Source organism: Ornithorhynchus anatinus, chromosome 1 (assembly GCF_004115215.2).
Source record: "Ornithorhynchus anatinus isolate Pmale09 chromosome 1, mOrnAna1.pri.v4, whole genome shotgun sequence".
Lineage (NCBI taxonomy): Eukaryota > Metazoa > Chordata > Mammalia > Monotremata > Ornithorhynchidae > Ornithorhynchus > Ornithorhynchus anatinus.
This window is the reverse complement of record NC_041728.1, coordinates 90,393,275-90,415,258: the sequence shown is the minus strand read 5'-3', so window position 1 is coordinate 90,415,258 and position 21,984 is coordinate 90,393,275. Positions and strand designations below refer to the sequence as shown.

At 41.0% G+C, this 21,984-nt stretch overlaps 1 protein-coding gene across 2 annotated transcripts in view; it reads left to right on the top strand.

Annotated features, from left to right (window-relative positions):
* The window catches only part of NBAS (NBAS subunit of NRZ tethering complex), a 286,332-nt gene extending 269,532 nt beyond the window's left edge, over window positions 1-16,800 (top strand). For both annotated transcript variants that reach the window (XM_029058646.2, XM_029058643.2), the window contains exons 50-52: window positions 2,833-2,977; window positions 8,346-8,474; window positions 16,351-16,800. In XM_029058646.2, coding sequence (XP_028914479.1) covers window positions 2,833-2,977; window positions 8,346-8,474; window positions 16,351-16,626 — 550 coding nt within the window. In that variant the 3' untranslated portion in view covers window positions 16,627-16,800. The remainder of the gene's footprint in view (window positions 1-2,832; window positions 2,978-8,345; window positions 8,475-16,350) is intronic.
* The last annotated feature ends 5,184 nt before the right edge of the window (window positions 16,801-21,984 follow it).

Sequence of the window (21,984 nt, the reverse complement as noted above, 5' to 3'; positions counted from 1 at the left end):
AGGGCTTAATGTAGAAAGCACTCTCTAAATACCATTGATTGATTGAGGCAAGAAGAGAGAGGCATTCATTCTCACACCTCTGTTTCTTTTATGCAGGATTCATGTCTTCTGTGATTGTACTCTACCAAGCACTCAGTGCTATGCATACAGTAGACAGTTAAGTACTACTGATTAGGCAAGTACCTGAAAATAGGTATTGGAACAATAGTAGAAGCAGGTAAAGCACTGGTGAAAACCTCTCCTTTCTGCCCCCTTCCTTTTTCTCCTTCCTTTCCTACCTCTCCTCTCCCACTCCTAATCTCTCCTACTTCCTTCTTTTACTCCCTTCTCCTGTTCCTTCCCCTCTTCTCCACCCCCTATTATCTCTCCCCTGCCTCCTCCCATTTCTCCTCAAAGCCTCACTCCCACATCACTCCACTCCCAAGTTTGTCCCACCACTCAAATTGAAAACTTGGTTTCCCTGGCCAGGGGAGAGTTTACAGGACCACCCTAACAGACACTCCAGGAGGGTTTAGGCAAAGCCTGGTTGATTCCTGCTTTGTTAATTTTTAAAGGGATTGGAGAGTTTCTTGGACATTGTGCAATTCTCCTGCATTCTGGGAGTTATTATGTGGACAAAGACACTCCTCTCTTCTCCCTCCAATGCTGCCTCAACAGAACTGTAAGCTTCTAGAGGGCAAGGAACCTGTCTACCAATTCTATTGTACTTAAGCGCTCCTTTCCTCTTCTCCCACTCCTTTCTGCTTCACCCTGACTTGCTCCCTTTCTCCATCCCACAGCACTTATGTACATATCTGTAATTTATTTATATTAATGTCTTTCTGTCCCCTAGACTGTAAGCTCCTTGTGGGCAGGGAATATGTCTATCGTTATATTGTCCTTTCCTAAGTGCTTAGTACAGTTCTCTGCATACAGTAAGCTCTGAATACAATTGATTGAAGGAATGAATCGAGCATATTTATTGAGCAATTATTGTGTGCAGAATACTGCACTGTACTGTCCTAAGCACTTAGTTCAGTGCTCTGCACACCGTAAGTACTCAGTAAATATCACTGACTCATTGATCAGGACCGCAGAAGATTCATTCATTCATTCAATCGTATTTACTGAGCGCTTACTATGTGCAGAGCACTGTACTAAGCGCTTGGAATGTACAATTTGGCAACAGATAGAGATAATCCCTGCCCAACAACGGGCTCACAGTCTAAATGGAGACAGACAACAAAACAGAACAAACAAGTAGTTTGGCATCAATATCATCGAGATAAACGGAATCATAGATTTATAAACATTATTAGCAAAATAAATAGAGTAATATATAAAAATATGCATAAGTGCTGTGGGGAGGGGGAGGAAGAGCAGAGGGAGGGAGAAGGGGCATGGGGCAGGGAAGAGGAGCAGAGGGTAAGGGAGGGTTCAGTTTGGGAAGGCCTCCTGGAGGAGGTGAGCTCTAAGTAGGGCTTTGAAGAGAGGAAGAGAGTTAGTTTGGCAGATGTGAGGAGGGAGGGTATTCCAGGGCAGCGGTAGGACGTGGGCCAGGGATCGACAGCGGGATAGACATGAACAGGGGACCATGAGGAGGTGAGCAGCAGAGGAGCGGAGTGTACGGGGTGGGCAGTAGACAGAGAGAAGGGAGGTGAGGTAGGAGGGGGCAAGGTGATGGAGAGCTTTGAAGTCAAGGGTGAGGAGTTTTTGTTGCGTGAGAAGGTTGATAGGCAACCTCTGGAGGTTTTTGAGGAGGGGAGTGATATGCCCAGAGCATTTCTGCAGAAAGATGATCCGGGCAGCGGAATGAAGAATAGACTGGAGCGGGGAGAGACAGGAGGAAGGGAAATCAGAGAGAAGGCTGACACAATAATCCAGCCGGGATATTATGAGAGCCTGTAGCAGTAAGAGAGCCGTTTGGGTGGAGAGGAAAGGGCGAATCTTGGCGATATTATAAAGGTGAGCCTCGCAGGTCTTGGTGACGGATTGGATGTGTGGGGTGAATGAGAGAGCTGAGTCAAGGATGACACTAAGGTTGCGGGCTTGAGAGATGGGAAGGATGGTCGTGCCGTCCACAGTGACAGGGAAGTCAGGGAGAGGACGGGGTTTGGGAGGGAAGGACTGACTTGGAGGCAGAGACCTTCCTATTTCGAATTTCACTTTACCCCACCTATGATTTGCTTTTAGCTCAGAGCAGTCCCCCTAAAGTCACCCCAAGTTTACCCAAACCTGCAAGTCAGTCCTTGAGATCTCCCAAGTTTCCTGGGGGTTAAGGATTCCAGGGCAGAAGTCAGCAAAGTGGGTTGATGACTCAATAATATTAATGATGGTTTTTGTTAAGTGCTTACTGTGTGCCAGGCACTTTACTAAGCGCCGGGGTGGATACAAGCATATTGGGTTGGACACAGTCCCTGTCCCATGTGGGGCTCGTTTCTCAGTCCCCATTTTACAGATGAGGTAACTGAGGCACAGAGAAGTTAAGTGACTTGCCCAAGGTCACACAGCAGACATTTAGTGAACCCGGTATTAGAACCCATGACCTTCTAACTTCCAGGCTCATCCTCCACATTCAGACTGCAAGACATTTCAGAAGCCCCTTTATGCAAACTGCTGATGGGAATTTATGGGACCCTGGACACTTAGTGGTTCCTCTGTTGTGTTGTGAAGCCTATAGTTCATACTGAATCCAAGTGCATTCTATTTGACTATAATTGGGAACTTAATTGAACACTCAAGGTAGGTCCAGTGTTTGTGTTTTGCTGTGGAAGGTGCTAAATTCTTCCTGTATGTTTGAGTAACAATTAGACCTTTTATTCATTTCCAATAATATGTACTTTTCTCTATCAGTACAAGTACAGCAAAAAATCCTTGGATGAAACTAGTCACCAAGATGGTGTCCAGCTGCACAGAGGAGAACAAGGAAGCTCTGGGTAATGAAGTATTGAAGATCTGTCGATCTTTGTATCATACCAAGCAAATGCTCCCTGTAGAGGTGAGTTGATGTTTCAAGGGCTCTTCTTAGTGAGTATTTGAATTAATATCAAAACACCTAAACTGATGCCTTCAAGTTCCCATAAATTACTTTTACCAGAAGCCATGATGAGTTAAATGCCAATAATTTTTAATATATTGAATGAAGAAAATATTCCAGGAGAAAAACTCTAAAACTTTATATTTTCCATTTTCTTAAGTGGTGCTTCTATATAAATGTTCGGTTAAATGAATTATGTATGTTCTTCCCCATTCTCCCCCTTCACATCCCAAAAAATAGAGCATGCATACACATTATTTGCAAACTTTGCCGGCTTCAGCATTGCCCTGAGCATACCTTCAGACAAACTCCTTTAGTGTTCTAGTTTTTTTTCCCCTCTGATATGATTTGCCTAACCACACTATTTGTTGCTAAAAATAGTAGGGAGAAAAATCAGTCAGATCCTTCGTGACCCTCGGGCTTTATCTTGTACTGTGTTTTGAAAAAGAGAGAAGCACTTATAGAAAGAAAAAAGCATTGAAAAGTTTTATAGTAGCAAAATATTTTGTCCATTTTAAGTGTTGGAAAATGTGATCATGGAATTTTGTGGGAATAAGCCAGCACTTGGAGTAAATATGACATCAAAACAAGAGTAAATGTCACATGTTAGCTGGAAAATAAAACTGTTAAATACTTATTTTGTAATTTACTCAAAATTACAGACTAATGTGTTTCAGAATCAAGAAAAGCAGAAAAGTTATTTAACTAAGGAGAACTCTTCATCTTCCCACCCAAACCATGTCCTCCCCCTCAGTTTTCCATCACTCTAGACAACACCATTTTCCTACTATATCATAAACATTACCATTTACTCATTTCCCTCACGCAACCCATATATATTGTCACCAAATCCTTCATTCTGTTGCCCAGGTCATTTTTCTACAGAAGTGTTCAGCCCATGTCTCCTCACCACCCACCAACTCTGCATCAGATAGAATCTCCTTACCATTGGGTTTAAAGCACTCAATCAGTTTGCCCTCTCTTATCTTACCCTGCAGATTTCCTACTACAAAGCAGAATTAGGTTGGACACAATCCCTGCCCCACATTAGGCTCACAGTCTAAGTAAGAGTGAGAACGACAGAACTGAGGGTGAGAGAAGTTAAGTGACTTGCCCAAAGTTATAGAGCAAGCATTTGGCAGAGCCAGGATTAGAACCCAGGTCCTCTGATTCCCAGTCCAGTACTCTTTCCATTAGGCTATGCTGCTTCCCTTAGGGGCAGGGACCTTATCTATCAACTCTATTTTATTATACCTTTTCAAGTGCTTCATATTGTGCTCTGTACACAATAAGAATTCAATAAACTCAATTGATAGATTTGATTAATTGGTCAAATTGGTCAAACCGATACTCTCCCCTGCCTACTGTCCTGCTGCCAACATAAGCAACAGTAGGGCCATGTAGTGGTTGCCCACTTTGATATCAGTCCTCATGTTTAGGGTTCTGACATCCTCTATTTTATATATATATATACATCCTAACTTTCCCTCTAGAAATCCAAATCCCTTCGGAACCTGCTAATGTTTTGCCGCTGCATGCCTTCCTGTGTTAACTGATACCATATAGTAATATCCATTATGTAAAGATGCGTTTCCTTTTGTGATTTTTGAACCTTCTTTAAGTTTCAGTAATCCATCATTCAAGCGTTCAGTAGGTTCCTCCTCGACTTAATGTTGTGGGATTTGATGAACAACAATTGGGGCTTGCCTTGGCCATGCACTTCAGTCGAGTCGGAACAGATATACTCCTTTTCCTGAGAAGCAGCGTGGCTTAGTGGAAAGAGCACGGGCTGGGAGTCAGAGGTCATGGGTTCTAATCCTGGCTCCGCCACTTATCTGCTATGTGACCTTGGGCAAGTCACTCACTTCTCTGGGCCTCAGTTACCTCATCTGTAAAATGGGGATTAACTGTGAGCCTCACGATAAATAACAACATTATCATTTTCGGTCCATTCACATCCAGCTTTATGAGGTCTTCCTGCGGTCTCTCCCTAGCTGCATGGCATTTCACTAAACAACACTCAGCTTCATTGCTTGCTTAAAATTTACACATAAGCTTTCAAGGCTCCAGATTAAATAATAATGTTGGTATTTGTTAAGCGCTTACTATGTGCCGAGCACTGTTCTAAGCACTGGGGTAGATACAGGGGAATCAGGTTGTCCCACGTGAGGCTCACAGTTAATCCCCATTTTACAGATGAGGTAACTGAGGCACAGAGAAGTTAAGTGACTTGCCCAAGGTCACACAGCAGACAAGTGGCAGAGCCGGAATTCGAACCCATGACCTCTGACTCCCGAGCCCGGGCTCTTTCCACTGAGCCATGTTGCTTCTCCGGGTGATTAAATAGGTGATTAAGGTTTAAATCTAGGGTCATTGACAATAAAATGTAAGTTTTGGGTGCAGCTCATTGTTCTTTTTAATAGTATTTGTTAAGTAAGGGCACTGTACTAATCACTGGGGTAGATATGGGCTAATCAGATTAGACACAGTCCATGCCCCACAGGAGGCTCACAGTCAATCTCCATTTTACAGATGAGGTAACTGAGGCCCAGAGGAGCTAAGTGACTTGCCCAAGGACACACAGCGGACAAGTGGCGGAGCTGGCATTAGAACCCAGGGCCTTCTGACTCCCAGGCCCGTGATCTATCCATTAGGCCTTGCTGCTTTTCCATTGCTCTTGTGCAATCCCCTGCTGGCCCAGGCAGGTTAGCCCATTTATAATGTATGATCTGCTTCCAGTTTCCCAAAATATGCATTGAGGAACAGTTGAAAGGAAAATGGAGTAGCGTTAGGGGTTTTGAGGATAACCTAACGTCTGTTGAGGGTATTGGAGGGGAAACCTCCAAATTATCCATCCTTTCAAAGATAATATATGGACTTGAAGAAAATAATATTGAAAGTTTGCAGTCAAAATATATTGGAACATCCATCTACCTTGATGCAGGTTTTACTAGTGAATGTGTTCTAAATTATAAGCATATTACTCACAGAGGATTTTCATCTACCTTTCCAAACTCTCTGGCTTCGGTCAATCGTTCATCAAACAGAATGATTCGATTTAGATAGTAAAGGCCAGCTCAGTGCCACTGACATTTGCATAAGTAAATAATTGAAAATAAAATACACAAACCAAAGGAGAGTTCTACTATTTGTGAGGATAGAAATGTAGTTCCATCATTGACAAAATATAAGCCTGGATTCATAGGATTAGTACAGTGCTGTGCACACAGGGAGTGCTCAATAAATAAAATTAATTGATTGAGATGTTTAATTTCCTGTAAAATTGTAGCCCTAATATACTTGTCCTTGACTTCTAAGTACCCAATCATTAAAGTGAAAGCAAAAAAATTAGCAGCACTCTTCTGATGGTCATTGAACCTAATATGGTACATAAAATCGAGCATTTAGTAAGCTATGCTACAACCAAAGACTTAAAAACATGACAACCTCTGCTTTCCAGTGAAGCTTATCCAAGTGTGAGATGCAGTGTGGCTCAGTGGAAAGAGCCTGGGCTTGGGAGTCAGAGGTTGCGTGTTCTAATTCCGTCTCTGCCGCTTATCAGCTGTGTGACTTTGGGCAAGTCACTTAACTTCTCTGTGCTTCAGTTACCTCATCTGAAAATGGGGATTAAGACTGTGAGCCCACATGGGACAACCTGATTACCTTGATTCTCCCCAGTGCTTAGAACAGTGCTTGGCACATAGTAAGAGCTTAACAAATACCATCAGCAGCAGCAGCAGCATCAAGTGGGAACTACAAAATAAGCTGGTTGCATTGTTCGAAGTACCTAATTATTAAGGTTGAAAATGATGGAGAAAAGACTGAGTCTTTAAATCTAGTCATCCAAGGTCAGAGTGTCATCATTCATAATGGTTGTTTCATCACGCTCAACTATTTATTTCTCTTATTCTAGACTCAGAATGTAGATGTACTTCTTTTTTTTTTGCAACAAATGGGTGCAATTCATAACTGAAGATTCATAATTTTAGATGACGTTTACTGAATGCTTTTAAATCGTAGTTCTACTGAATTATTTATTCTTCAAACACATTTTTGTGAAGATATTTGCCACTCTATACTTCTAGTTGTATGGGACTTTGAAGCCCAATAAACTGATACTTAAAAATATAATTCTAATCAGCATCTTAGCTTAAAATCCAAGGGAAGAAAAAATTGAATGGATTCAAATTAATTCTTTATAGTGAATTTTAAAGAAGCTATTTGTCTCTTGTTTTATTGCAACTTCTTGGCATTTTTTAAAGGAATTCCCAATGCTAGATGGGAACTTTCCTCCCTAGAAACCAGGCTTCTGCAGAAACTTCAAAGAACTATCAGTCCCAAAGGGGACTGAGAATATGCTCTTCTTTCAGGAGGAAGCTGTGAGACTATTTCAGTTTTCTTAGGTACAGTAGAACAGGCATCCTATTTATTTAGTGTAGATGGATAGATAGGTACATTAATGAAGAAAAATTGGGTGATATTGAAGGGTATATTGATAGATTTTTGAATACTGGCATTTTTCCTTATTTCTATGATGTTAGTTAAAATTTTCATTATTTGGCTTTCTTTGTGACATATTAGATTTTCATAAACGTGAATTCAGTTAACCTCCAAGAAATGCCAGAGGTTGCCTATCCATTTCTGCATCACACAGAAACTCCTAACCATTGGGACTGTGCATCACTCAATCACTTCTCCCCCTCCTATCTTACCTTGCTGATTTCTTACTACAACCCAGCAAGCTCACTTCATCCTTAAATGCCAAACGTCTCACTGTGCCTCAGTCTCATCCATTTCTCCACTGATCTCTCCCCCATGTCCTGCCTCTGGCCTGGAGCTTCCTCCCTCTTCATATCCAATAGACCATCACTCTACCCTTCTTCAAAGCCATATTTAAATCACATCTCCTTCAAGAGGTCTTCCCTGTTCATCCCTCAGTTCCCCTACTCTCTCTCCCATCTTCATTGCTTTTGCACTTGAATCTGTATCCTTTATTCTCCCACCCTCAACCCCACAGAACTTATGTACGTAATCATAATTTATTTTAACGTCTTTCTTCCCCTCTAGACTGTAAGCTCCTTGTGGACAGGGAACGTCTGCCAAATCCGATTCATTGTACTCTCCCAATCACTTAGTAGAGTGCTCTGCACACAGTAAGCACTCAATGAATATGATGGATTGATTGATTTATTAGCATCACTAAAGGTCTACTAACATTCCCTGTATCTACCCCAGCACTTAGAACAGTGCTCTGCACATAGTAAGCGCTTAACGAATACCAACATTATTATTATTATTTCACAGCATGGCTTTTATGCTTTGTTTGCAGTGTATAAAGGAGCTGTGTTTGCTGCTGCTTAACCAGGCTCTCCTGCTACCTTCCCTGAAACTGCTAGTAGAAAGCCAAGATCGCGATCTTCATGTTGTGGCCCTGGAGCAGATCAAAACTGTGGGAAAGGTATGAGGAGAAGTTGAATTAACCATCTTTCTAGGTGTAAGGTAATAAATTAGATCTTTCATCTTCACAGAAGTCACAGTCTCTGGATTCCTGGACCATCATGAAAATTTGCTAAAACCGTTATCACTGCATTGTGTGATTCTAGAGCTTAATCAGATCTTCTATGATCTAATGAGAGTCAACAATAGTTGTCTTAATTCATTTGGTGTAAAACTAGTACAATTGAAATTGTGTTTGTTGTTTGAAAGCCATGTTTAAGGAGCATGTAATACAAAGGATGGCAGTGTATTTGGGCTGCTTTTTCAGTACCTAGAGACTCTCAGAGTTCAAAGATTCAATTAGGCATGCACCTCCTGAGCCTCTCCTGGTTTGGCAGCCTTAACAGTGTTTAATAATGTGACTGTTGGGAAAGACTATGAACTCCAACTTCTTTTTTCTCTTCCCCTTTCAAGCTTGCACTTCAAAGTCAGCCAACTCTAGGGTCACAATTTAGCTGTTCCAGTGGTCATTGTATGTACTCCAGTCTGGTCAAACCATTAAATCTTTACTGCTCTTGCTCAGCTTGGGTCCTAAACGGAAGTCTAGGAGAGGGCAACAGAACAATGATTGTATCTTAACCTCTAAAGGTATTTTCCATCATAATTCTAGAGTAACTCATATCTGTCATCTAAAGAGGAATTTATTAACTATGCCCTAATAAATCAATCTAAATAGTTGGAAGAGTACAATATAATGAAGTTGTAGACATTTTCCCTGCCCTCAAGGAGCTTCCCAGGACTGCAAATCTCCCTTTTACCTAATCTTACAGTTTTGTAAAGACTCAGCACCATATTTAACTTTTCTTTTTAATTCTGATTTAGGCTCTTATAAGTTTTCCGGCTGAATAATTTTGCATGGCAGCCTGTTCAAGTGAGCCAAACATCTTTAAAATGGGGAAAATAAATGTCAACCAATCTCAGAGGGTATATGAGAGAAGCAATTTATGAAAATAATAATATGTTTGCTTTCTTCTTATTATTGTATTTGTTAAGCACTTACTGTGTGCCAGGCACTGTATTAAGCGCTGGGGTGGATACAAGCTAATTAGTTTGGACACAGTCCCTGTCCCACGTGGGGCTTACCGTCTCAATCCCCATTTTACAGATGAGACAAACTGAAGCCCAGAGAAGTGAAGTGACTTGCCCAAGGTCACACAGCTGACAAGTGGTGGAGCCAGGATTAGAACCCATGACCTTCTGACTCCCAGTCCGTGCTCTAACCACTGCACCAAGTCACTTCTACTATGCCATGCTGCTTTCTTCAATTATTGTACACATGCAACATTCCCCATAACACTCTTCTCTTAGAACTTTTTCGTGACAACACTCAGTATTGTATCATGTTGCCATTGTTTCTTTCAGTGCTTAATAATAATGTTGGTATTTGTTAAGCGCTTACTATGTGCAGAGCACTGTTCTAAGCTCTGGGGTAGATACAGGGTAATCAGGTTGTCCCACGTGAGGTTCACAGTCTTAATTCCCATTTTACAGATGAGGTAACTGAGGCACAGAGAAGTGAAGTGACTTGCCCACAGTCACACAGCTGACAAGTGGCAGAGCCGGGATTCAAACCCACGACCTCTGGCTCTCAAGCCCGTGCTCCTTCCACTGAGCCACGCTGCTTGTGCTTTGGAGCGTGGAATGCTGCCAAGTTTACTTTGGCTTACATCCTCCTCAATCATTGAAATATTTTAACAGTCCCAAGTAAAGTGGTTAAAGTGTACTAGATAATGGTAGATCTCTTTAGCCTGGATAGTGTTAGATCTCTAATATGTAAGTTCCAGGTGCCCTTTTGCTTACTAGGAGGTGAAAGAAAACACATAAAAAAGTATTTACCTATGAAGATATGTGCACAGTTATAATTTAAGAATAGCTTATTGGTGCCCATTTACATCATTCTTGTCAGTTTTTTCCCCAGAAGCATAAATTATGAAACGTTTTGGTTAGTGGAATACCTGATTATTAAATATACAAATTAATTCAAGAAAGTCAAACAAAAAGACTGATATTTTACATCATTGAGAGTAAGAGCCTGGGCTTGGGAGTCAGAGATTGTGGGTTCTAATCCCGGCTCTGCCACTTGTCAGCCGTGTGACCTTGGGCAAGTCACTTAACTTCTGGGCAAGTCACTTAACTTCTCTGTGCCTCAGTTCCCTCGTCTGTAAAATGGGGATTAAGACTGTGAGCCCCACGTGGGACAACCTGATTCCCCTATGTCTACCCCAGCGCTTAGAACAGTGCTCGGCACATAGTAAGCGCTTAACAAATACCAACATTATTATTATTATTATTATTATTCTCTGTGCCTCAGTGACCTCATCTGTAAAGTGGGGATATGAGCCCCACCTGGGACAAGCTGATTACCTTGTATCTCCCCCAGCGTTTAGAACAGTGCTTTGCATATAGTAAGCGCTTAACAAATGCCATCATTATTATAACTACCCCAGGTTAATGATCATGTTTTTATACTTCCAAGTGGAAGACTCAGTTACAACCGTGCATAGCCTAATGATGAACACTTAACAAACAAATAAAAAAGCAGCAGTACCATACCATGAACTCCTTTGGTCTCTTTCTTATGACCAAACAAACATTTGAAAGTTTTTTCAATGCCGTCCACTTCGTAAGAAATGAGATGAACTCTCTTGGCTTTCATCTGAATCATTTGATGCTGAAGACCAAGCATTTAGCATAGTGCTTGTTCCCAGTAGGCTTTCAATAAATACTATTCATTCATTCATTCATTCATTCATTCATTAAATCATATTTATTGAGCGCTTACTGTGTGCAGAGCACTGTTCTAAGTGCTTGGAAAATACAGTTCAGCAACAGTTAGAGACAATGCCTACCCAACAACGGGCTCACAGTCCGGAAGGGGGAGACAGACAACAAAACAAGTAGATAGGCATCAATAGCATCAAAATAGATAAATAGAATTATAGATATATGCACATCATTAATAAAATAAATCTAATAATAAAAATCTACAACTATGCACAAGTGCTGAGGGGTGGGGAAGGGGGTAGAGCAGAGGGAGGGAGAGGGGTGATGGGAGGGGAGGAGTAGGGGAAAAGGGGGGCTCATTCTGGGAAGGCCTCCTGGAGGAGGTGAGCCTCTCAGTAGGGCTTCGAAGCGGAGAAGAGAGCTAGTTTGACAGATGTGAGGAGGGAGGGCATTCCAGGCCATAGGTAGGACAATGGACCGAGGTCGATAGTGATTGAGGAGGCTGGCAATTCAGTTGCTATGCAGATATGCCATAATATTTGTCAGTAATTCATCTTTCTACTTTATTAAATGTTTCCATTTTCAATTAGGATTGGGGTTGCCAGAAAAATGATGGTTATGAAAAAACATCGAGGAGACAAATGTAGAGCTCCTAAAGATATATCAATCAGTGGTATTATTGAGGTCTTACTATGTGCAGAGCACTATACTAAGAGGCAGATGATTTCCACCTCAAACTTAACATGTCTAAAACAGAACTCCTCATCTTCCCACCCAAACCCTGTCCTCCCTGTGACTTTCCTATCACTGTGGAGAGCACAGCATCCTCCCTTCTCACAACCCCCTAACCATGGTGCTTAATACATGACTCCGCTCTCTCATTTAACCCACATATTCATTCTGTCACGAAATTATTTTGGTTCAACCTTCGTAACATCATTAAAATCTTCCCTTTGGATGGAGCCATCCAAACTTTCGTCCAAGCACTTATCCAATCCCACCTGACTGATTACTGGCATCAATCTCCTTGTTTACCTTCCTGCCTCTTGTCTCTCCCCAATTAAGGGCATACTTCACTCAGCTTCCTGGATCATTTTTCTACATAACCTTTCAGTCCGTGTTTCCCCATTCCTCAAAAACTTCTAGTGGTTGCCCATCTACTCCACATCAAACAGAAACTCCTTACCATGGGCTTTAAAAGCATTCAAAAACCTTGCCCCCTCCTATACTTAGCTTCTTTCGTACTACAACCCAGCCCTCGCATTTCACTCCTCTACTGCCAACCTACTCACTGTACCTCGACCTCATCAATCTCGCCACTGACTCCTCGCCCATATCCTCCTGCCTCTGGCCTGGAACGCCCTCCTCTTAGCCGACAGATGATCACTCTCCACCTTCAAAGCCATATTAAAAGGACATCTCCTCTAAGAGGCCTTCCCTGACTTAGCCCGCATTTCCTCTTCTCCCACTCCCTTCTGCATCTCCCTTGCACTTGGATCCTGGCTCCACCATGTATCTGCTGTGTGACCTTGGGCAAGTCACTTCACTTCTGTGGGACTCAGTTATCTCATCTGCAAAATGGGGATTGAGGCTGTGATCCCTATGTGGGACAGGGACTGTGTCCAACCCGATTTGCCTGTATCCACCCCAGCGTTTAATATGGTGCTTGGCACATAGTATGTGCTGTCCAATCCTATTTGCCTGTATCCACCTCAGCGTTTAATACGGTGCTTGGCACATAGTATGTGCTTAACAAATACCACAGTGATTATTATTATTATTTGCAGCCTATAATTATAATAATTATGGTTTTTCTTAAGCCCTTACTGTGTGCCAAACACTGTTCTAAGCGCTGGGGTAATGCGAGGTAATCAGGTTGTCCCATGTGGGGCTCACAGTCTTAATCCCCATTTTACAGTTGAGGTACCTGAGGCACAGAGAAGTTAAAGTGGCTTGCCCAAGGTCACACAGCCAACAAGTAGCAGAGCTGGGATTAGAACCCACGTCCTCTGATTCCCAAGCCCGGGCTCTTTCCACTAAGCCATGCTGCTTCTCCAATATTCACCACCCCACCTTCAGCCCGATAGAACTTGTGTACATATTCATAATCTATTTATTCGTACTGATTTATGTCTTCCCTTCTGGACTATAAACTCACTGTGTGAAGGGGACATGTCTCCCAACTCTGATATATTGTAATCTACCAAGTGCTTAGTACAGTGCTCTGCAAACAGTAAGTGCTCAATAAATGTGATTGATTGGTTCTTTGAAATCCCATTCTTCTCAGCAAATACTGATTTAATATGGTTTAACCGCCACCTCCCTCCTCCCGAGAGATATTTTCCCAACACTTGTTAGAGGAAGAGCAGAGGAGGCCTCCTGTGGAGGTTGCCCAGGGATGGGGGTTGGTGGTTCAAGATGACCAGAGGGGCAGGAGGTAAAGAGTTGAGGTTGTGAATTTGAGCATTTAGAGAGGGAAAGTTATGTAGGTGTCCAAATAGGGAACGATGACCTTGAATAAATGGAGGAGCTATAAAGATCAAAGATCTTTGTGCAGGAGAACACAGTTTTGCTGAAAAGAGTGTGTGTGGGAGAGAAGGAAGGTTAAGAGGTTATGGCCAAAGAGTGCGGGACTTGAAAAAACAACAAAATTTATTGGTCATTGAGTCTTTTAACTTGTATCTTGGAACTGTTGTGCCAAAATTGAAGCAGCTAATCATACAAAAGAAAATATAAGTCCCCCCCCCCCCCTTTAGAGTTTTCAGTTGTAATTCAGAGACTGTATATTTTGGAAATGCCGCTGCAAAGGAGGGACACACAAATATGAAAATGGAATAAAGGGAGAAAAATCAGGTCAGGAACTCCTGCTGCGGCCTCTGCCTCTTACCTCAGAAAAAAATATCACTTTCTCTCTAGGAGTCTGAAATCCTGAAGGAAGGGAGTTCAGTGAGAAAATAGAGAATGATGAAGGTGTTTTCTGGTGTCGTATTCTGGAGAATTTAAAATTATTATGGCACTGTATTTGTAATTCAGAGCCTTTTATCTGAGTGGTGTAGTTTATCAAATGTTTGCCCTTGGCATACTGACATTTTGTGCTTTTCTACTTTTTTTTTAATTTGTAAAAATAAGGGAGCGTGAGATCAGTCAGTGACATTTATTGAGCACTTACTGTGTGCAGAGCAATGTACTAAGTACATGGGAGAATGTACTACAATAGAATTGGCATAATTCTTAAGGTGATCAAAAAGCTCAAAATAATTCCTTTGCTTTTTGTTCCATAGACATTCCAGGTGCTCAGTTATTAAGAGGTAGAAAGTAAGGAAGGGAGAATATGGGAAAAAAAACAGTATTAACACAAGGAGTGAACATCTTATTATCAATCAATGGTATTTATTGAGCACTGTGTGCAGAGTATGGTACTAAGCATTTGGGAGCGTACAGTGCAACAAATTCATGAGTTTAATGTCCATTTAGAGAATTATGCAAGTTTTTTAGTTTCTCCCTGTACCATTTTCTGCTTTTCTTTTGGGGATTTCATTAACAAATCTACCAGAGGATGGGCAGGGGAAATTAAAAAGAGGTAAAATTCAAACCTACCCATTTTTCTGTTGCTTCATGGTACCAAAAACATTTCATGATGAAGATAGGAAAACTATTGTTTAAAAATGATTTTTTGAATTGTCTGTAGATTTCAGTTATAAATGGATTATCGCCACTAGAGGGTAAGCTCCTTGTGGACAGAGAATGTGTCATTACTTTTTCTGGTCTTCCAAAGCATTCAGTACAGTGGCCACTCTGTGGCCACTCAGTAAATACTATTATTACTACTATTATTATTACTATTTCTAATACATTATCCAGAAATTAAATGACAGGGGGAAATATTGCTTATGCCGTAGCTCATAATTTTTATTTAACATGTGTGCAATTCATGACAGTGTATTTTTCAGAAATATTGCCCAATCAACAATACCGCATACACCTTCTGGACATTTTCACTCCTTGAGGAACTATGCATTCCGTGAGCTGGCACTCATATTAAAAAATCAAGGAAAATGGGAAAACACATAATAGCACAATGTTGGAGACAGAAAATATTGCCTTATATGAACAGCTATACCCTTGCTGATGTGTATACACAGTACTGAGAAAGTGCTAAAGCCTAACTTAGACTGCTTAAAGAGTTTTGGGGAAATGATGAGTGTGGGGCAGTTTTACAAGAAGAAAGGACGGGTATAATTTGGGGTGATGTGAAGAGAATGGAGTTGGGAAAGAATCTTCATTGTCTTCAGATTGGTAGAACATTGAGCACTTTTGTAGTTAAACAGTTGTGTAAAAGTTAGTTGCCGGATCATTTAGTGTGAATTGATTGTTTTAATGTCTACTGGGCTGTAATACAAATCTTATACTTTTACAATGGATTTTTTATTGGAAAAAGTTTAGCATGAAGAACTGTGAGTGTTCAATCTTAGCCACTTGGTTATTGCAAACACATTTTTGCTGTCATGTCGCATTAAGTGAAAAGATCATCCCACCTTGTTTGTAAAGAAACCTGGTGAGAAAGCAAAATTCCAGAAGTCGTCGTGAAGAAAGTATAATGCTTTGAAGAGTTCATTTGGGTCAATCTGAGTAAAGCTTTCTTCAGTAGGGAGTTGGAGAATCAAAAGTAAAACAAGCCATTAAAGAGTATAACTTCAATGGAACTTTATTTATAAGAAGGTTGCTAGAGGTGATCCAGAGAATTATGTGTGGTACTTCTTCCTTTAGTCCCTGTCAGAATAGTAAAGTCTAGAATTATTTGGAGCAGTGGGCATTTAGAAAATCCTTCCCTGATAGCAAAAGGTGTCAGAACTTTTGTGATGAAAACTCAAACTGTACTAATCTTGTAGGGTTCTTTGTAGAGCCTGTGGAACCCTTTTTATTAATGTGCAACATAAGGCAGACAACTGCTTTTCACACAGTAAGTGCTCAGTAAATATGATTAAATGAATTGCCAACCTGTTGCTCCAGGTATTCTGGTAGCACTGTTAGCGTCAAAATACTAGGCTAACTGACCATTCCATTCTGATGATTTCACATGACTTATTCTCATTATGCTTTTTCCTTTCCCATAGGTCGAAGATTCAAACTGTGACCCGGAAATCCTCGGATTGCTTCTGGATGCCGGATTGGTGGTCGACTGTGTGTCCACTTCCTTTTATCCTCGTCTTATCAATCACCTGTTGGCTCACCATGAAGAGCAGCAATGGGCTGTAGAAGAAATAGTCCAGCAGCTGCAGAAGGCTGGTTTCCCCGCAGAGGCGGGTTCCCTGCTGCTGAAGTACAAAGGGACACATCCCTCCCTGAGAACGTTTAGTGCCGCCCTCAGGGCCGTTCAGCTCTGGCTATAAGATGCATTTCAGCATGGAGGTTTGGGGTGTAAAGAAGTTTCTGTGTAGTAAAGCGTCCTACCTAGTTCTCAGATGGAAATTTGGTATGGAAGGACAGCTCGGATCGTAGGGAATATATCTGTCCACTGCTCAAAACGATTTCGAAAAATGCTAATAAACTTAATGTGAATGTGACTGACGTGGTTTAAAGATTATCACTGGAGAAAGCTAAACCATTCGGCTCATACCTATATAAAGCATAATTGAAAGTTACAAAGCACTAGGATGGAGAAACGAACACCTCAGGTCTCCAACTCATTTTGTTGAGGTCCCTAGGCCTGACACTGTGAGTGTACATGCATACACACATTTAAAACTGCGTCTTCCCAATGTGGTGTGCAAACAGGCTTACGCTGTGATGCCAGCATTCTTGGATTCCCTAAAAACTACCAAAAACACATAATGAAAACATACATGGGAAAGATTTTCAGTGAGGATCTAATTTTAGTGAACACTTACTGATCAATGTTCTTTTGGACTTTCCACCTTGTGTGCTGTTGTCTGGCCGGGTTTTATAAATGCCACATTCTGTGTCTTTCAAATCAGTTTTCTTCAATTATTTTTCTTTGTGACTTTTAAAAAAACATAACATATTTCCTTGAATTCCCCAGTCATATTAGGATCTGTTAGTTAGTTAGGATCAGTCAGTTAGGATCTGGCTGATGAGACTGACCTGTGACTGGGAATATCTTCCACATTGTGTGCCTGTAAGAACTGCTCTCTGCTACAGTATTGTATTTGTTGTAGTAGTAATATTCATGAAGTACTTACTGTGTACTAAGTGCTCGGGAAGAAACATGCAGAAGTTATAGAGTCACAGTGGTGACTCACGCAGTGTTCTAAAAGTTAAGAAGGCACCCTGTTACTTAAAAAGTTTGAGTACTTCCATGACTAATGAAGTGGGGAAGGCTGATGGGAGTCCAGTGCCGTGGATATGGAACTTCCTGTCACACATCAGAATCCCGTTTGGTTGTCAAGTGTGAGAAGAGCAGTGGGGTGGGTGGGGCTCACACTGCTCCCTCTTGCTGTCACGATTTTTCCAGAACATTTTTTCGAAGGCAGGTGCCCCATTTGAAATGAGGGCACACGAGGGTGACCTATCTCCCATTTGTTCACTGATGTGCTTGTTTTGCTTCACTGTGCCTTTAAAGAGTTTCTTTTTACCCTGCTTATGATAATCCCACTCCACCTAGCCATAGAGCAACTCTTTAGATATTCTACTGTATAGAATACAGTACACTCACATACTACAGATGTGAGTTGGCAGGGCAGATGTGAGGATACTCTCACATCCCGTCCAACAAATGTGTGTTGTAAAAGGCACCGCTTCAGTAATGGTGGACTAATTGTGTTCCAGATCCTCATTATTTGTGATCCGCCCTTACCAATTGATATGGAGTATAACACTTATGTGGCATTTGGTGGAACTGTTCTAAAAGTCAGATGAATGCTTGAAGTAGTTCTGGGTCATATGTATGATTATAATGTATGATTATACAAATACTAATCATAATACAAATCATAATGTATGATTATACAAATTCATTATCAAGGGAATTTAACAATGGCACCAAACTCCCCAAGTACAAAACATGACAAGCTCTAAACCCTCCTTTGTCAGGCTCCTTTGTCTTTAATCAAGATCTTTTGCAGGAAGATTGTTTAAATTAGTTTAAGATAGTTTCAGATTGTCTTTACTCACATTTGATACCTCTTTTAGGACCAGTTTCACCCCTTTCATGCTTACATACAACTACAGAATCTCAGAAATGAATCAGTCGGAAGCATTGAGGATATAAATTAGACCTGGAGCTTTATGTCTGTTAAAAAGGTGAATTTTCTCCTCTCCATTGAATAGAATTGTTGTAACAAATCTTTCACTTAAATAACAGCATTGAATCTTTTTCTTCTAGTGGTTAATTCAGTCATTTAATCAGTGGTGTTTATTGAGTGCTTACTATGTGCAGAGCATTGTACTGAGCTTTTGGGAGAATACAACAGAGTCGGCAGACACGTTCCCTCCCCACAAAGAGGTTACAGTCTAGAGTGAGACAGACATTAATATAAATGGTTGACAAAGTATTGTTCCGTGGCAGCCAGCTGACCATCTTGTGTGGCAGCAGTTGGGAGGGCAGTTGTCCTCTGCAAAGTTTAGGATGCCCACAAACTGGAAGCCTGAAAAGCAGAGACAGGCTCAATACAGCTGTACAGCAGCTATTCTCATGTGCACATAATTCAGAAGTGTTGGTCACACATGAGTCTTGTCAAACAAACTGAGACACAAGAATGGAAGCTTAGTCTCTTTGAAAATGGACAACTCTATTTAACAGGGTTGCATGTATACCTCTGCATTCAAGACACTTCTTGCTATTTATTGGCTTTAAAGCACTCAATCATTTTGCCCCCTTCCTATTTTACCTTACTGATTTACTACTAAAACCCAGCACCCTCACTTCACTCTAACAGTTACCAATTTACTGTACCTCAGTCTCATCTGTCTTGCCGCTGACCCCTCATCCACGTCCTGCCGCTGGCCTGGAATGCCCTTTCTCTTCATAGACAATAGACCATCCCTCTCCCCTCCTTCAAATCCCTATTAAAATCCCATCTCTTCCAAGAGGTTTTACCGGACTCATTTCTCCTACTCCTTCTCCCTTCTGTATCACCCTTGCAGTTGTATTTGTACCTTTTAAGCACTTGATATTCGCCCCACCCTCGGCCCTACAGAACTTATGTACAGATCCATAATTTATTTTGTCTGTCTCCTCTTTAGACCATCAGCTCCTTGTGGGCAGAGAACGTGTCTACTAACTCTGATTATACACCCCGAGAGCTCTGTACAGTGCTCTGCATACAGAAAACGCTTAATAAATTGGATTCTAACTACATAAGCAATGTTAATGCAAGATATATGTCACTCATCGGTAGCCTTGACAATTGCTTTGAAATTAAGTATGTAGTATTTAAATACCTTCTATAACTAAAATATCATAATGTGAGTAGTTTCCTACTATAAAATGAAAATATGATTTTGAATTTTGGTGTTGGCAGTGCTTTTTTTTTTTTTTAGTAGTGTTTAAGTGCTTCCTATGTGCCACTCTACTAATCAGTAGAGTAGATACAAGATAATCAGGTTGGATACAGTCCATGACCCACATGGAGCTCACAGTCTTAATCCCCATTTCCAGATGAGGTAACTGAGGTAACAAAAGTAAAATGACTTGCCCAAGATCACATAGAAGACAAGTGGTGGTTCTGGGATTAGAACCCAGCTCCCTTGACTCTCAGGCATGTGCTTTTTCCACTAAGCCACTCTGCTTCCTTTGCTTGTGAATTTAAGCAAGCACTGGACAGAAAAGAAATGGAAGAACAAGGAAGAGATGAGTTGATACTTATGCTTACTTGGATTTTATTAGTTTACTTGATTTGAAAGTGGAATCTGCCCAGATTACTAACTTCCCAAGAACATGAAGTTGATTATCTAGTATGGAGGAAGCAGATACTAGAGCTGTTTCCACAATATTTGGTGATAAAGTGAATTTTCAATAAATGTTAAATGAAGAAGATATATTGATTTGTTAACACAGGGTAGTGAAACTGTATTTCATCAGTTGAAATTTTTCTCTGAGATAGTATTCTTTATTTTCCTTTCCAACCGGAAATTATTCCTCTTCTTTTCCCATTGCCTATACCTTGTGACTATACCTCTTCAAATGGAAAAGTATTTCTTATTTCAAAGATTGGTATGCAGGTGAAAAGAATAGATAAGCAGTGAAGAAAAGACTATGATCTTAAGGTTAATAATTAACTTGAATATTTCCTTGGCATTTCCCATTTACTTGAACCACTCTAGTTTTAAATATTTCTGTGATTGTCTCTGCTGTTAGGGTGTATGATCCCTGTGGACAAGGAATAAGACACTTTGTCATTCAAGACTTAGTGTGCAGTGCACCACATCCTGGATACACAAATGCGACTGCAGCTAGTACTACAACTTGGTAATAGGTTGCACTGCCCTCCTAGGCACAAATAATTTTACACAAACATTAATGTCGATAGAAGGATAAGCTACGTAAGTAATTCATGCAGTATAGCCCAGGGAAAAATCCTAACATAAGACACGGACTTTCCAACATTCAGTAATAGTTTTACATAGAACAATTCTTGAAGGACTAGATTAGAAAAGCTAAAACCCGAAAGGAGATTCAGCATAGAAAATTAAAAGCAATAGAAATGAATTTTCTCTTCGCTTTTGAGAAAAGAGGAGGATCAAAGGTCCATTGATAGACAAAAAAGAGGAAGCTGGCATCAGAAGACTTTTGTCATTGCCAGGAAGATCAAATGTCACCAGTTAATGAGGGAGAAAAACATTCCCTGGACCCTGCTTTTCCATACTACTGCACCTAATCACCCTTTCAGTCCAGTCCAAGCTTCTTTAATGGTTACCCGACTTCAGCTCTAATGGTTACATAACTTCTGCTCCCACTTCCTCTCTTCTAATTCCCTTCCTGACTCTCTGCAATCCCATTTTTTCCACCTTCACTCCATTAAGATCTCACTCTCCAAGGCCACTGATGATCTAATGGACTTTAGTCCACCCTGAACCTTCTCCACCTCTCAGCTAGCTTGGACACTGTGGACCACGCTCTTCCCCTGGAAACACTATGTAACTTTGGGTTTTCTGACACAGACCTCTCCTGGTTCAAACCTCTCCTCTCCAGTTGCCCCTCCCTGGTCAAACTTTCTAGATCTCTTTGACCATGTCTCTTCTTCTGCCTCTCTTTCTCTCACTGTGGAAGTTCCTTAGGCTTTCCTTTGGATCCCACTCTCTTCTCATTTTACTTTCATTCATTCAATGCATTCATTCATTCCATAGTATTTATTGAGCACTTACTATGTGCAGAGCACTGTACTATTAATTCATTCAATAGTATTTATTGAGCACTTACTATGTGCACAGCACTGTACTAAGCGCTTGGAATGAACAAGTCAGCAACAGATAGAGACAGTCCCTGCCGTTTGATGGGCTTACAGTCTAATCGGGGGAGACAGACATACAAGAACAATGGCAATAAACAGAGTCAAGGGGAAGAACATCTCGTAAAAATAATGGCAACTAAATAGAATCAAGGTGATGTACATTTCATTAACAAAATAAATAGGATAATTAAATATATACAGTTGGGCAGACGAGTACAGTATGAGTACTAATCGCTTGGAAGGTACAATTCGACAGCAGATAGAGACAATCCCTGCCCAATGACAGGCTCACAGTCTCCAGAGCTCTTCCATTCCCATGGCTTGAAATACCCCATCTTT